The sequence below is a fragment of the Pseudorca crassidens genome, chromosome 9 (genome assembly GCF_039906515.1).
Source record: "Pseudorca crassidens isolate mPseCra1 chromosome 9, mPseCra1.hap1, whole genome shotgun sequence".
In the NCBI taxonomy this organism is placed as follows: Eukaryota; Metazoa; Chordata; class Mammalia; order Artiodactyla; family Delphinidae; genus Pseudorca; species Pseudorca crassidens.
Window position 1 is genome coordinate 79,053,318 of NC_090304.1, and position 15,230 is coordinate 79,068,547.

Below are 15,230 nucleotides of genomic sequence, written 5' to 3' on the forward strand. Positions count from 1 at the left end.
TGTTCTCTGATTTCTTCAAATGTAGCCCAGCTCACCATAAGGGTATTAATTAAATTGTTAGGTAGTTGTAGCATTGTTCAAAACCCTTCTTATATTTAATAAATATAATTTCCCTCAATTATACTCGCATCTGACCTTCAGAACATCTTTATTAACAGATGGTACTTAATAATGTTATTAGATGATCCTATATTTTACAAATGAGAAGATACATTCAAGTAAACCGAATATGTGACTCTCCAGGGTACAAGGCTTAGACAGGACCAGATCCAAAGCTTAAGTCCAAGTCTTTCGACTCCAAGCCCAGTGTTCCTCCCAATACAAGCAAAGAGCTTAGCAAATGCAGCCCATGCTCAAGGGAGGCAGTACAGTGGTTTAGAGTAAGGCACACTTTGGATTTTGTCTTAGCTTTGTGACTTTGAGTGATTTATCTCATCTCATTAAATTTCAGTTTTCCTACATGTAAAATGGGAAGGGTGATAGTATCAACCACGAAGGTGCCGATGATTAAACGAGTTGATGTATATAAAGTGGCTCATTTAGAAAGTGCTCAGGAAGTATTATTCTTCCACCATTCCTGGTTAGATTTAACAATAGGAACATTAGGAGACATTTAATAAATATAAGCTATTGTTAGAAAGGGCTGAAGAAACTCCTTCCTTTCCTGTCCTAAGTTATCTAGTAGTTGTCTTGGTTCACTGTTAACATTTTAATTTTCCCACATCTCTTCACTTAGCTCAGAAATTCTTTATCAAAGTACCCAACATTCTCTATGATGTAGCCCCGTCTCTCCACACTCTCTCCCTGTTCGCTCCCTTTCCCAAAGCAAACTATCTGCCATTCCTTGACTATCGCTCTGACTCCCAGACCCAAAGTTTCTTCTCATCTCCCCTGGTTCAAACTCTGCTGGTACTTCACGATTCTTTTAAATGCAATGCTTCCGTAAAGCACTCCTAGCTAGAGGCCATGCATGCAGTCTCCCTTACAGATTATAAGAACATCCTTGATAAAGCATTTCGTTATTGTCCTCCTTTAGATTTCATTGTTATAATTTTTAAAGAATTTATAACAGGGGTAGATTTATGTGTGATTGATTCTTCAGGTTAACTCAACAAAGACTGATTTCATACCCACAATGTAAGACAGTGCCAAGGGCAGCTCTGATATAAAGAGATGTACTCTCTGCCTTCAGCAAATTCCAATAATATTTCTTTAAAAATGGTTGTGCTATGTAAAGGGAGGAATAATTCCCTAATAATTGATAAGTATCAATGATCTTCATTAGGAAAAAGAGCACAGTGCTAACTGGCATTGACACCAAAATTCACTCCCTGAATATCCAAAGCAGTGCCAGGACTGGACACCACCGTTTTCTACTTGATTTTACTCCTTTTAGGGCTATAATAGTATTTAATAGGATTTCGGATCTGAAAAAAGTTCTTGAGGAATAGTTTAGTCTACCAACTTGCCTGGAACATGCATTTTCCTAGACAGACAAAAGAGGATCGTGCTATTGAATTACGGGGTACTTAGTGTTCTTTTTGTGAATCGGATTGTGGTCTGGAAGTGGAGAAAGGAGAAGAGTTTGTCCTTTGCTTCCTCCTTCCCTTTTTTCCTTCTTTTCCTTTATTTTAAAATAAGGGCTAGAAATTTTCAAGCTAAACTTTTTTTTAAGCACCCCTCCTAAGGGGCCGGGTTTTCTTCTTCTGGGGACTGATACTGCCTCTTGCTCTCCGGGATTGGTTGAGAGTAAACTAGAAATACTTTCAGGGGCGGAGAAACCTGGAGTGCCCTGGGAGTGCGAGTGAACTGGGCTGGGAGTGGACTCTAGGCTGCAGAACTGCTAAAAGCGGCCCTCGAAGGAGGAAGCCTTTGCCCCGCCGCCCGCGAGGCAGCAGGGTGGCCACCGCAGAGACACCGGTCCCCGGAGGCCCCGACGGCCACACGCTGAGATGTGGAATCCCCTGCGCGAAACTGACTCGACCTTTGTGGCCTGGCGCCGCCCGCGCTGGCTGTGCGCTGGGGCCCTGGTGCTGGCCGCCTGCCTCTTCGTCCTCGGCTTCCTCTTCGGTACGGGGGCCCTCGCCACGCACAGCCCCGAGCCTACCCGGCTGTTTGGCGGTTCGCGCGATTCCCGGGCCAGCTGTTGGTCTCCCGGTCTCCCGGTCTCCCGGGGGGTGGGGGAAAGTGGGGACGAGCACCCGCGAGTTAGGTGGAAGTTGCTGGGGGCGGTGCATAGCTGGGTTTTGGACGGGCTACTGTTAAGACAGTCACCCAGGGTAAGGAGTAGAACGGAGAGACTCAAACTGAACTTAAGAAAGTTCCAACTGCTGGGGCCCTGCGAGCAATCGGTACGTTTTAGTAGGAGCGCCGGATCTCTGGGGGCATTTGCTAGGTCGTCCCAGGAGCTTTGCAAGAAACGACTCTTACCTGTTTGGGGTCTTTATCTAGTGCCTGTGCCTGGACCTACTTCGTGTATACAGTAGGTAGAACTCAGGGCACTGCTGCGTGGGAGCCCTATTCTCTCATTCTTTCGTCCTGGGGAGTAAATAAAGAGGAACATTTAGGAGCTAACCGGCTGACATTGTCAGTGCTCTGAACAGATCCTTAATAGCAGTTCTTGAGCGTTTTCCCCTGTGTACTGATTTGCAGACTTAGCCCAACTCTCCATGATTACCAGGGGGCAGCACAGATTCGCTGAGACTCTTTTAAATTCTAATTTTAACTCTGCAACTTCTCTGTGTCCTTGAGCGAGTTACCGAGTCTCTCTGAGCCACAGTTTGTCAACCTTTGTAAGAATACTATCTGTAAGTTAGTGGGAATCGTAAACGAAATAGCATCTAAAGCTCCTGGCACAGTACTGGGGTATTGGCACTTTTTCAAAATTGTTTCCTGGTGAGGAGATGCTTCTAACTGGACATTAATGCACAGGACTAGCGTTAAGGTATAGCCTGATAGTTCGGCCGTACTCTGAATTCTGGGTCCCCTTTCTGGGATTTAGAAGACCAGGGCATAGACCAACCATGCTGGCTCAAATTCAGCCTCTTCTTCCTTGTTGTGTAACCTTTGAGCCACACTCTGCTCATAACTAGCATGTGGATATTAGGGTTATTGTGGGGCTTAGATAAGTGTGCTCGTTAAGGGCACACTTCAACTCGAGTTTCAGTTTTCTCAGCTGTACAACGTGGGCAAGGGTAGCATGAGGATTAAAGTCTTCTGCATCTTTTAAAAGCATTTTATTCGTCCCAGTATTGCCCTCAGCCCCACCCTTATATTCACTGCTCAGTGGCTATGGGTTCTTTATTAATGTTTGTTAATTTTTTTCCTAGGATTCTCTGCTCCCTCCCTCCCACAGGCCTCCGTCCTTTTTATCCAGCTCATTTTTTAGATCTCGATTCAAGCATTTCATCCTCCGAGTGCCCTTATCCTACAGTCTAATCCAAGTCTCTTTATTTTACATACTGGTGGAACTGTATTTCCATTTGCTGCCAACCATTTATTTCAATATGCGTGTATATATGCATGTGTGTAACGTGTATGTGATTAATAACTGGAAAGCTCCATGAAAGCTAGCTGGGTGATTTAGGTAACCATTTTATGCACAGATCATATCATTTATCTAAATAAACTATGTCACGAAGCCAACTACCAGGGCTAATGGCTCTACGCTATCTGGCTACCCATTGCTCTAGTCTCTCTGTTCACTGTGTTTCTTGCAGAGATGTTGGGTGAATTGGAGTTTCACTGTAGCTCTCTGAAGTTGAATTTTTGAAGCCTACTTCAACTGCAAGCACAAAATATTTAAGCTTATTTTGCTTTAGTTTCAGAACCAGAACAAATTACAAGTCTGAATTGCCTTCAACTCTTTGAGATAATTTATGTACTTGAAATATACTCATAAATAATTCATTACAAACATTTACTAAATGCTTATTCTGGGTCAGCAGAGGCGTCGTCACTGAGGATAGAAGCTTTAAAGAGAAAGAAGGTGGATCTCCTCTTTGCCTTCATTTTTCCCATCAGTTGAACCATCTTCAATTTTAGCGCTAATTTCATAAAACATTTCTTAGAATAACAGCAATACTTATTGAAATTGGATTTAAAAATATGTTGCAACTGATTTGTAATTAAGTCTGTCTGCATGATTTTTTTTCCAATGGAAGTAGGCAAGAGCAATGAAACTTTGGAAAATCTCAGTTAATACCAGAGGTCATTGATGTTTTATATACGATAAATACAATAATAAGGAAAGATAGACCCTGTCTATAAGCTCATATCTCATTCCTATATTTGTTTGTATTTTACAGGATGGTTTACAAAATCCTCCAGTGAAGCTACTAACATTCCACGGCATAATGTGAAGAAAGCATTTTTGGATGAGTTGAAAGCAGAGAACATCAAGACGTTCCTGTAGTAAGCATATACTTAAAAGTTTACTATTCTGTTTAGAAGTTTTGATTCAATATTTCATAAACAGAAACTGACTTTTTAAAAAGGTTTTATTACTTAAGATCTTGTATCATGTTTCATCTGGAGAGGATTGTACCTTCAGCTGAACTTTATCATGATAGATGTTTTAAAGCAGGTGTCACTAAACTTTTTCTGTAAAGGTCCAGCTTTTGTATGCCAGCTGATCTCTGTCCCAGCTACTCAGCTCTGCTATTGTAGCACCAAAAAAGTGATAGTAAATACGTAATTGAATAAGTGTGACAGTTTCAATAAAACTTCATTTGTAGGCACTGAAATTTAAATTTCATATAAATGATATGTCACAAAATATTATTCCTCTTGATTTTTTTCACCTATTTAAAATGTGATAACCATTTTTAGCTTGTGGGCTGTACAAAGAAAGGAAGTGAGCTGGATTTGGTCAGTGAAACATAGTTTGCTGACTCGTGTTTCACAGGAAGATAGTATATTTTAGTCAAAAGAATAAATTTTGGACTTCAAAGTCAGACATACGCAAGTTTAAATTCCATCTTCGCCCACTGATATTAAAGTAACTTTGAGTAAATACTTAACCTTCCTGAGCCATCATTTTCACCTCTATAAAATGGGGATAGTGATATTGTTCTGATGAGCATGAAATTAGAGAGCATATATGTGACCTAGTGTAGAAACCAGCTCCCTATTTCCTGAAATAGCTATCCCTGGTGTAGGGAAAAAGAGGTAAATGAGTAAATTTTAAAAAGTATTTTCAAGGCAACTAAAAATAAAACACTTTTATTGAATAATTGATTGGAATGCTTAGCTTTTTCAAAGTGACATACTTGAAGTCCTGATAACGATTAAAGGACTCCATAGTGAATACAAGTTATAATTTTATGTAAAAACAGTCAAGTAAATATATATATGTATAGATGTACCTACACATAGTCATACAAACACATATGTCTATTTAATTACGATAGAATTAAAACTATGAATAAAATTTGCTAGGGCACCTATCAAGTCTTTGGAAGGGCCATTTCAAGTGAGAGACCCAGAAGCTTAAATTTTGTGGAAATCCTTCTGCCTCTTGCACTTCTTTTACTATAATTATGTATAATAGGTATAATAAAAGTGGAAGTCTGGCGAGATATAATCTTCACTCCTAGACAGGGGTGCTGCCTCTGCTTCATTTTTCCTTTTCTAACCTGTGAGATGGAGTGACCAGCAAAGAAATAAAATGAATGCCTGCCTCTAGCTCACTTTCTGGGCCGTCAGCTTCTTGCTTATTCTCCGTGGCCTTGACCAAGCTCCTCTAACTGTTTAGAACTCAAGGATTTGCATCATTAACAAACAAAAGAAAGAGATTAACAGAACCCCCCACTCACCCCTCCAAGGACCACAGAACCTCCAGAAGCCTCCTGGACTCTCCAGAATTCCAAATTGCCATTTGTCCATCAGAGTGCTTTCAGTCTATTTAGACCCTTAGGTTAGGGGTCATTAAAGCCTCAGATCCTCTGTCTTGTTCCCCTTTCTAATCCTTTGCTTTACTACTAAAAATTCTCTACTACTTCTAAGTCACCTGACTCTCAATAGTGGTTGGGGGGAGGTTAAGTAGGGGCTGCCTTTTCAGTCTTCCTTGGGGTGCAAGGTTGTCCTAGTTTTCCCTTTTGTTTTGTAACATCTAGTTAAATTCTCAGATCTGTTCACTATTTTGCATGTCTTTAGAGGGAATTTCCTTCTCCACCCTGTTCTGAAAGACAAGATTATTTCAGAAGAGTGTCTTAGCTTTCACTGATCTACATTTGAATACCAGTTCCGTCTTTCACTGGCTGTCTTTAGGTCATCTAACTTCTCCAAGCACTGTGCATTTGTAAACCAGATGCAGTGTATGAAAACAGGAATACCAATAGCTCCCTTTATTAATTGAGATAACATAATGATCCTTGGAACATATATAAACTTTTCTAGCCAGACAGAGATGTATGAGCCTATTTGTTTTGTTAATACATGTTGTTGGCTATTTTGGATAATTTGTAAATTCTTCTTCTTATTAGAAAATAACTGGATATTCTAATAGAATCAAGACAGTGTGACACACTTCTCAATTGATTAAAACAAAACAAAAAAAAACGAACTTCTGTTTCTTAGCAATTGTCTAATTGAGCCTCAAATCTTTGTGAATTAGTGAGGTAGCAATATTCTCCCCATGTATGGATGAGAAATTGAAGACATGGCCAGGATTACACAACAAGTTAGTGGCAAAACCTGTAATACACTGATTTTGTGGCCAGTTGATTTATTTATCCTTGGAGACAAATCTTTTTTCCTACTCATCATTTTCAGGATTAACTTTGCTCCAAATGAGTGGGTTCTAAACCTGATCATAGAACACCATTGCATCTTGGTGGGTAATGACAAAATTTTACCAGGAATTTCACTCATAATGTTACCTAACCAAACTTGGGTCTGCTAGCCTGCTGTGCAGCAAAGCCAGTCTACTGACACCAGGTTGAGGTGAAGGAGTCCAGCATTTACTGTAGGGCGTCAAATAGGGAGAACAGACAGCTTATGCTCAAAAGACCAGAAATCCCAGGTGGCTTTCAGGGGAGGGTTTTTTTTTCTTTAGCAACATATATAATTCCTTCTCTCCTTTATTTTTTATTTATTATTATTATTTTTTTTTGTGGTACGTGGGACTCTCACCATTGTGGCCTCTCCCATTGCGGAGCACAGGCTCCGGACGCGCAGGCTCAGCGGCCATGGCTCAAGGGCCCAGCTGCTCCGCGGCATGTGGGATCCTCCCGGACCGGGGCACAAACCCGTGTCCCCTGTATCGGCAGGCGGACTCTCAACCACTGTGCCCCCAGAGAAGCCCCCACTTTGCTTTTGTAAAGTATAACACCTCAAAATATTTTTTTTAATGTATATCAGCCTTATTTGGTTGTTGATTTAAGATAAAATCTGACTAAAAATTTCTAACCACTTTCAATTTTTTGTCAACAGCAATTTTACACGGATACCACATTTAGCTGGAACAGAACAAAACTTTCAGCTTGCAAAGCAAATTCAATCTCAGTGGAAAGAATTTGGCCTGGATTCTGTTGAGTTAGCCCATTATGATGTCCTGTTGTCCTATCCAAATAAGACTCATCCCAACTACATCTCAATAATTGATGAAGATGGAAATGAGGTAAAAAGAAAGAAAGAAAAAATAAGCCCCCCGGTCTACTATTTTGAAATACCTTATGTGAAAGAATGCCCTCTACCATGTCCAAATACTGGTAGAAATCAATATTGACACTTGTGAATGATGCCTTTTATAATCTTATTACTGGTGCCAACTCTTTCTTATGATGTTTGAATTTATGTGATGTTGGAAAGATTCTGAAAAATTGATGTTTGATGACATTTGCTATTTTCTGTGTTTTAGTATTGTACACTAATATAAAATATGATATATCAGTAAACTTCTAAGCAACGAAATTGATACATTTTTGAAAGATTTGGACTATAAAAGATCATGCATAGATTTGAAGATGCTAGAAAATTCAGAGAAGTGCTGTTTGAGCTAGCAGGTTTTTATTTGTACTTAATGATTAAATCTCATATGATCATGTGTTCAGCTCTGCGCCCAGAACTTGGGTGTGGGCATTTGGAAGGAGGAGAATTTGGACAGAAATACTATAGAATTATATCTACACTAAAAAATTTACAATCTTCTTTGCTAGTTAGGGCACTTGGGAAAGAAGATAATACAAGTAATTGAGGTATTTCTTATCACGATATATATTCAATATGAAAGCTCATAAAATATAAGTCAACATTCATCCCTATTTGCCTTACAGCTACCATATTTAAAGTAGCCCCTTTTACTCTGGATAGCTTCTTTCAGTCCTTTGGTTAGCTGGGCCTTCTAAATTGCATATAGCTTCAGATATGTTCAGTTTGATCAGTCAACTAAAAATGTCATGTGATTTAAGTATATATAAATTTTTAATCACCTCCCCTTATTGACTAATGAATCAGCCTCTTCTTAATAATTAATATGTTGTTTTACAGTCAGTGATGTAATCCCATGCTAAATTTCCTAATATGAGTTGAAAGTTTCCATATTCACTATTTTCAATTATAGTAGTTAATACTGTTTAACTTTAAAAAATATTATCAAACTATTTCAAAATTTTAAAAATATTTTTAAGGTAGGTATGGGGAATACTGATATACTTCCTATGGTCCCATAACCTTTATTAAATAAGCAGGGTCATATCTATATAAGTATTAAGGGGTCTTTAAATGTATATTTAGGAAGATTATTTAATGATGTAATAAAATATTGGTAACGTTAAAAAATACACATACTTAAACCAAATTTGATCTATCAAATTTGGCAATTGTGTGCAATGAGGAAAATAGCAAACTTTCAATTCTCTTCTTTTTTCCTTGCTCTTCACTTCCAATTTTGACTGTACCTTTGCTTTTATTTCATTTCATTGTTTCTTTTTGCTATTATAAGCACTTATGAAATTTCTAAAGCCTGTCACTTAATATAAACCTAACTTGTAGAAGTTTCATTTTGGAGATTTTCCTGAATGGTGTTAGCTGCCAAAAGCTTATTAACTTTTTTGGAAGTTATATCATTGAATCATTTTTATTTTTACCCAAGTTTTACCTGCACAAAAAGAATCACACAGTTCTCCTAAGGGCCCCTCTATATCCCCCTTCCCTGAGGCAATCACTGTTCAGCACTGAGTGGTTCTTTTGGTATTTACTTCTGTTTCTTTAAATGACATGCTTGTATTGCTTGTGTTTCAAATTCAGGCACTATCTTTTGACCTTGTGACAGTTGAGCTCTATTCTCACCCCAACTACAAATGCTCTTTTACTGTGTCCCCATCTCCCAGTTTAATTATTGTGACTATTCATAGCCAAGCTATGTGGTAAACTGCAAACTTTTACTTTCCTACACGACACAGAGGAATTCCCCTTCCCACAGGCAACAAATATGATTAGCATTTTATAGATTCTGCAAGAAATATTTTTAATGCTATATGCATTATTTCATCTTTGTTTACATAAGGATAACATGCCATATGGATTGAAGTATATATATTGCCTTTTTTATGTCACAAAAAAGTAAATAGAAATTTGTAAACCAAAATTATTTTAGTTATACTCAGAATACATAATTTGAGGCTATATTAGTGAATTTTGGATAGTGAGCAGTGATCACTGGTGTATTGTCTACCTTTGATAAAGTCACCCAAAAGACTCTTTTCCGTCACCTTAAGAAACTTTTCCTAGTTGTTAGAATAACTCATAAACTTGATGTAAAATCCACCTGCTCAGTGGTGTTGTAAAATTGAAGATTACCGTAAAGGCAAGTCAAGTGAGACGAGCTTGAGTACTTCCTTGGCTGAAAGACTTGCTGATGGGATGACTTTGTCTCTAGATGAATTTTTATTGCACTTTAGTATAGTTTTTCTTATAATCTTTCCCAGTGATTCAGCTGCATTTGTACCCTATGTGGACCACAGAAAAATTATGGGAAAGATGGAAGATATGGGAATTTTTGAAGAGTAGTAGTTGATTTGGTGTCATTTTAGGTTCTATCAGCATCAGAAGTAGGTAACTGGTGCTCTAGTCAGTACAATATAATGTCAGCTCAGAGTCACTCCCCATCTCCCACAACCCTTTGCATTACTGCACGGACCAGGACTTATAGTTTAACATTAAAAATGAGTGGTGATAGCAGGTGTCCTTGACTTGAACGTTTTTAATGTTTCACCTTAATTTTGATATTTATATCAGGTTACGTTAATTCACTTCCTTTCCAAGTTTACTAAGACTTTTTGTCATGGATTTATGTTGAATTTTATCAACACTTTTTTTCTTTTTTTTGGATATCTTTTGAGATGAGCGTATAATTTTTCTTTTTCACAATGATAATTATATTAAATGATATTGTAATATTAGACTTATCTTACATTTTTGAAATTTGTAATATTAGTCAGTAGTAGAGTTTTCAACTCATATATCTATATATATTCAGTTTATATTCATAGCATGTTTGGCCTGTATTTCTGCAATTTGCTTATTGGGGTATAATTTCTAGATTAGACTTGCCTTATATAACGAGCTGAGTTTTTTTTTTTTTTAATGTCTTTTTGTTTTTTTTTTTTTTTTTGCGGTACGCGGGCCTCTCACTGTTGTGGTCTCTCCCGCCGCGGAGCACAGGCTCCAGACGCGCAGGCTCAGCAGCCATGGCTCACGGGCCCAGCCGCTCCGCGGCATGTGGGATCTTCCCGGACCGGGGCACGAACCCGTGTCCCCTGCATCGGCAGGCGGACTCTCAACCACTGCGCCACCAGGGAAGCCCAACGAGCTGAGTTTTTAATCTCTGAAATACGTTGTGTTATACTTAATCTTTTACTTTCAAACTCAAAGTAAAACCAGTTGGTTTTGATACTTTGTTTTGTGGGAGATTTTAAAGTACTGATTCAATTTTTTTTATTGTTATAGGACTATTTAGGTTTTAAAAAATGCATCCTTATGTCAGTTTTAATAAATTTTTTAAAATGCATTTTTCCATTTCATCTAAGATTTCAATTATTGGCATAGTTCTTCCTAGTATTTTCTTATTACCTTTTTGAATCTGTTCGACATCTATAGATATGAATTTTTTTCAACCCTTAATATTATTTATTTGTGCTTACCTTTTATTTTTTTCTTATTGACATTGACAGAGATATGTCAATTTTACCTGTATTTTCAAAGAATAAACCTTCAGCTTTGGCAATCATTTCTTGTATATATGTTTTATGTTTCATTAATTCTGTTCTTACTTAATATAATTTCCTCTTTTACCTTCCTGGTGTCTATTTTGCTGTTCTTTGTAACATTTTTAGTTGAATACTTAATTTATTGATGTTCAACCTTTCTTCTTTTCTAATATGAGTATTTAAAACCATAAATTTCCTTCTAAGAGCCACTTCAACTAGATCTCACAAGTTTGGAGAAGTGTTTTAGTTATCATTAATATCTTAATATTTTCTAAGTTCTATGTTTTCATCTTTGAACCTTGGAGCTATTTAGGGGTATTTTTAAAATTCCAAATTTAAAAGTTTTTCCACTCTCGGTTTCATCTGATTTTCTAACTTAACTACATTGTGATCAGATAATGTGGTTTGTATGACACTAGTCATTTAGCAATTGTTGAGGCTTCCTTTATAGCCTATTATGTGGTCAATTTTTATAAATGTTCTGTGTTTATTTGAAAAAAATGTATTCAGCTGTTGAGTTTAATGATCTTATATTTGTTCATTAGTTCAAGTTTGTTAATTGTTTGGCTAAAATTGCCTTTATCCTTGATGTAGTCTTATTTTGTCTGCAATCTTTATTAATTTCTGGGAAAGGAATGTTAGATTATCTCACTATAGTGGTGGATTATTTTTATTTCCCTTTGGAATTCTGTCAGTTTCTTCTTCCTGTAGCTTGGAGCTCTCTTTTAGAGGTAGTGGTTTGGAACCTAAAAAAAAAATTGATACCTACTTAACAATGACAGTGATACACTTAAAAGATTATATTATATTTGGTTCAAAGTGAATTTAACATTAATTTGCTCCCAAGTAATTATCTTAGCATTTTTATAAGTGACTAAGAATATTGTATGCTGTGATTTTTATTTGGGAATTAAAGTTTTCCTTCTAAATCAAAAGCTAGTGCTTATACATCCTCTAAGGGTCTCTAAGTTTATTCATATCATGAAATCCTCATAGCCTCTAGCACAGTGCTGGCTCTTTGATCTGTATCTTTAAAATACCAAAGGCTTCATTAACCATCTACTGACAGAAAGAGATAGTACACATTTCCTTGTTTGGTCATAGTAATGAAACTTTACCTGATTTGCCTCTGATTATTATATTTTGTTTCTCTAGATTTTCAACACATCATTATTTGAACCACCTCCTCCAGGATATGAAAATGTTTCAGATGTTGTTCCACCTTTCAGTGCCTTTTCTCCACAAGGAATGCCAGAGGTAAAAATGCATGCAATAAAATAGAAATAACAAAGAGAACTTCCTTATACATACAGGCAATAATTAAAGAGGTATTAAGGAGGTTTTTGATGTAATCCAAATTCACCTTTTTTTATATTTAAGAAATAGAATTTCTTAGTAATAAAAAGGAATACATACTATTTTGTGTTCATAGTTTTTTTTAAGATAAAATTTACTACACTGAGATGGAGAAATCCAAAATGTACATTTATGGACTTTTGACAAATGCATACACCTGTGTAATGCAAACTCCATCAACATATAGAATACTACTATCACTTCAGAAAGTACTTTTGAGCCCCTTCTCAATCAACTCCACACACTCTCAAGGCAATCATTCTTCTGATTTTTTTTTGCCACCTTTGATTAGTTTTGCCTATACTAGAAATTCATATAGATAGAATTGATAGCATGTAATCATTTGTGTCTATTTTCTTTCACTAAGCATAGGGTCTGTGAAATTCACATGTTTTGCATTTATCAGTAGATTGTTCCTTTTTATTGCCAAGTAATTTCCATTGTATGAAAATACTACATATCTTACTACCACTGTATAAGTTGGATTAAGTTTCAAAGAACTTGAATGAGAATTTGAAATTGTTGCCATTTTCAAGTGAAGAGTACGAATGTCCATTTTAGAAAATGTTACGTGGTTTACTCAATAAAGCAGTGTGGGGCTTCCCTGGTGGCACAGTGGTTGAGAGTCCGCCTGCTGATGCAGGGGACATGGGTTCATGCCCCGGTCCGGGAAGATCCCACATGCCGCGGAGCGGCTGGGCCCGTGAGCCATGGCCACTGAGCCTGCGCGTCCAGAGCCTGTGCTCTGCAACGGGAGAGGCCACAACAGTGAGAGGCCCATGTACCAAAAAAAAAAAAAAAAAGAATAAAGCAGTGTGTATAACTATCATCTAAGATTTTACAGTAAATCCCCAGATTCTTGCATAGTACTTTGTTTTTCTATAAGAAAGTTAAATTTGAAACAGTTGAATATAATTTATTAATGTCTTTTAAAATGTTATATCTCCTACCGTAATATTTAACATTAAGTAGATTCAGTTTTGGACATATTGAGTTTGAGGTGCCTAGGATATATTCCAAGAGGTTGCTAATAGACAATTGGGCATATTGAAATATCACTCAATAGGGAGATAAGGGCTTGACTATCATCAGAAACATCCTAAGTAAAAAATTTACATTTAGAATTGAATTGACATTTAAAGTTCTATCTTCACCAATTAGTTAAAATTTATTGCAAGAATATAAGGATGATTTAATATTTGGCAATGCCATGTTTTTTAATAAGTAAAGTTAAAAAACACTATTTTTATTGTTTGCTAATGTTTTGAATATTTGATTAACTTATAATTTAAAAACTCTCACAAACTTAGAATAGAATATTTTCTATTGGTTGTATGAAATTTACTTCAAATGAGTAGTTAACATCATAGTTAAGGGAACAGTATTAGAAAAATTCTCCCTAAATATTTGCACATAAATAGAATGCTTATAATCACTATAATTATTTCATAATTGACATGACATAGAAATAAGTTATATAAAAATTGGGAATGAAGATATAGCATATTTTAAAACTCAGGTGTCTTGAGGTCACCTAGACTTATTCCTCAAGGAATAATAATAATGGGTCCATGTAAGATCCCTAATTTAATTTCTTTCCTTTCATCTCTCATCCCTATTTTCAATCTCATTCCTCTTCTCCACTCCACTACACCCTGCCACTGACTCTAATGTATTTATACTTTTAGAAATGTATGTATTCTTACAAAAACATGGCCTTAATTTTGTGATAGGTGTATTTTAAATGTACGCAAATAATATTATACCTTAGGTCTTACTTGGTCTCTTACTGTTTTTCAATCAACTTTTTTTTTAATCTATTGCTTTATGTCAGAGTAGTTTGTTACTTTTCACAGTTGCATGTTATCCCATGTTATCATGCACACCACATGTAACTTATCCATTCTCTTAGTGGCAAACACGTGGTTTGCCTCTAAATTTAAATTACCACAAACAGTGTTGGAGTGAATATGCTCATGTATGGGCTCTCTGTGTAAACTAAACCAGGTATGGGATTGCTGGTTTGTAGGGAATACTTCATTTCACACTGTCAAGAGTGTAGCAGTTTACTGCTCCCTCCAATACTGTATGAGTGTTCCTGTTTCCTCACATTTTCATCAATGGCTGAAGTTATGTAACTTTCTAAATTTTGCTCATCTAATTGTTTTGTTGTTGTTTTAATTTATTTTGATTCACATTTTTTTTATTACAAATAAGATTGTACATCTCCAAATATATTTATTAGCTATGCTGTGTTTTTGCTCTGTGAAATGATTAATTATAGTCTTCTTTTCCTGTTGAGTTTCTGGCCTTTTTCTTATTAACTTCAGAGGTTTCTTAAATATTTTAGTTATTCATCTCCTATTGGTTTAGATATTGCAAACAGCTTCTCCTAAGTTTTCATCTATATTTGTTCATGTTATTTATGTTGCTTTTTACTGAAAAGGATTCTTTAATTGTGATATTGTTCAGTGTTCTCTTTATGTTTTCACACTTTGGGTCTTTATTAATTTCCTCATTCATTATTTTTTTAAACATCTTTATTGAAGTATAATTGCTTTACAAGGTTGTGTTAGTTTCTGCTGTATAATAAAGTGAATCAGCTATATGTATACATATATCCCCATATCCCCTCCCTCTTGCACCTAACATAGGCAGAACACT

General features: G+C 36.4%; 1 protein-coding gene across 5 annotated transcripts in view; it reads left to right on the forward strand.

Moving 5' to 3' along the window:
• Positions 1–1,782: 1,782 nt before the first annotated feature.
• Positions 1,783–15,230, forward strand: part of FOLH1 (folate hydrolase 1) — a 63,753-nt gene continuing 50,305 nt past the window's right edge. For 4 of the 5 annotated variants that reach the window (XM_067750838.1, XM_067750839.1, XM_067750840.1 and 1 more), the window contains exons 1-4: positions 1,783–2,070; positions 4,308–4,413; positions 7,435–7,621; positions 12,366–12,467. In XM_067750838.1, the coding sequence (XP_067606939.1) occupies positions 1,953–2,070; positions 4,308–4,413; positions 7,435–7,621; positions 12,366–12,467 (513 nt within the window). In that variant the 5' untranslated portion in view covers positions 1,783–1,952. Of the gene's footprint in view, positions 2,071–4,307; positions 4,414–7,434; positions 7,622–12,365; positions 12,468–15,230 lie in introns of those variants that run through there. The other variant, XM_067750843.1, reaches the window with a different exon arrangement.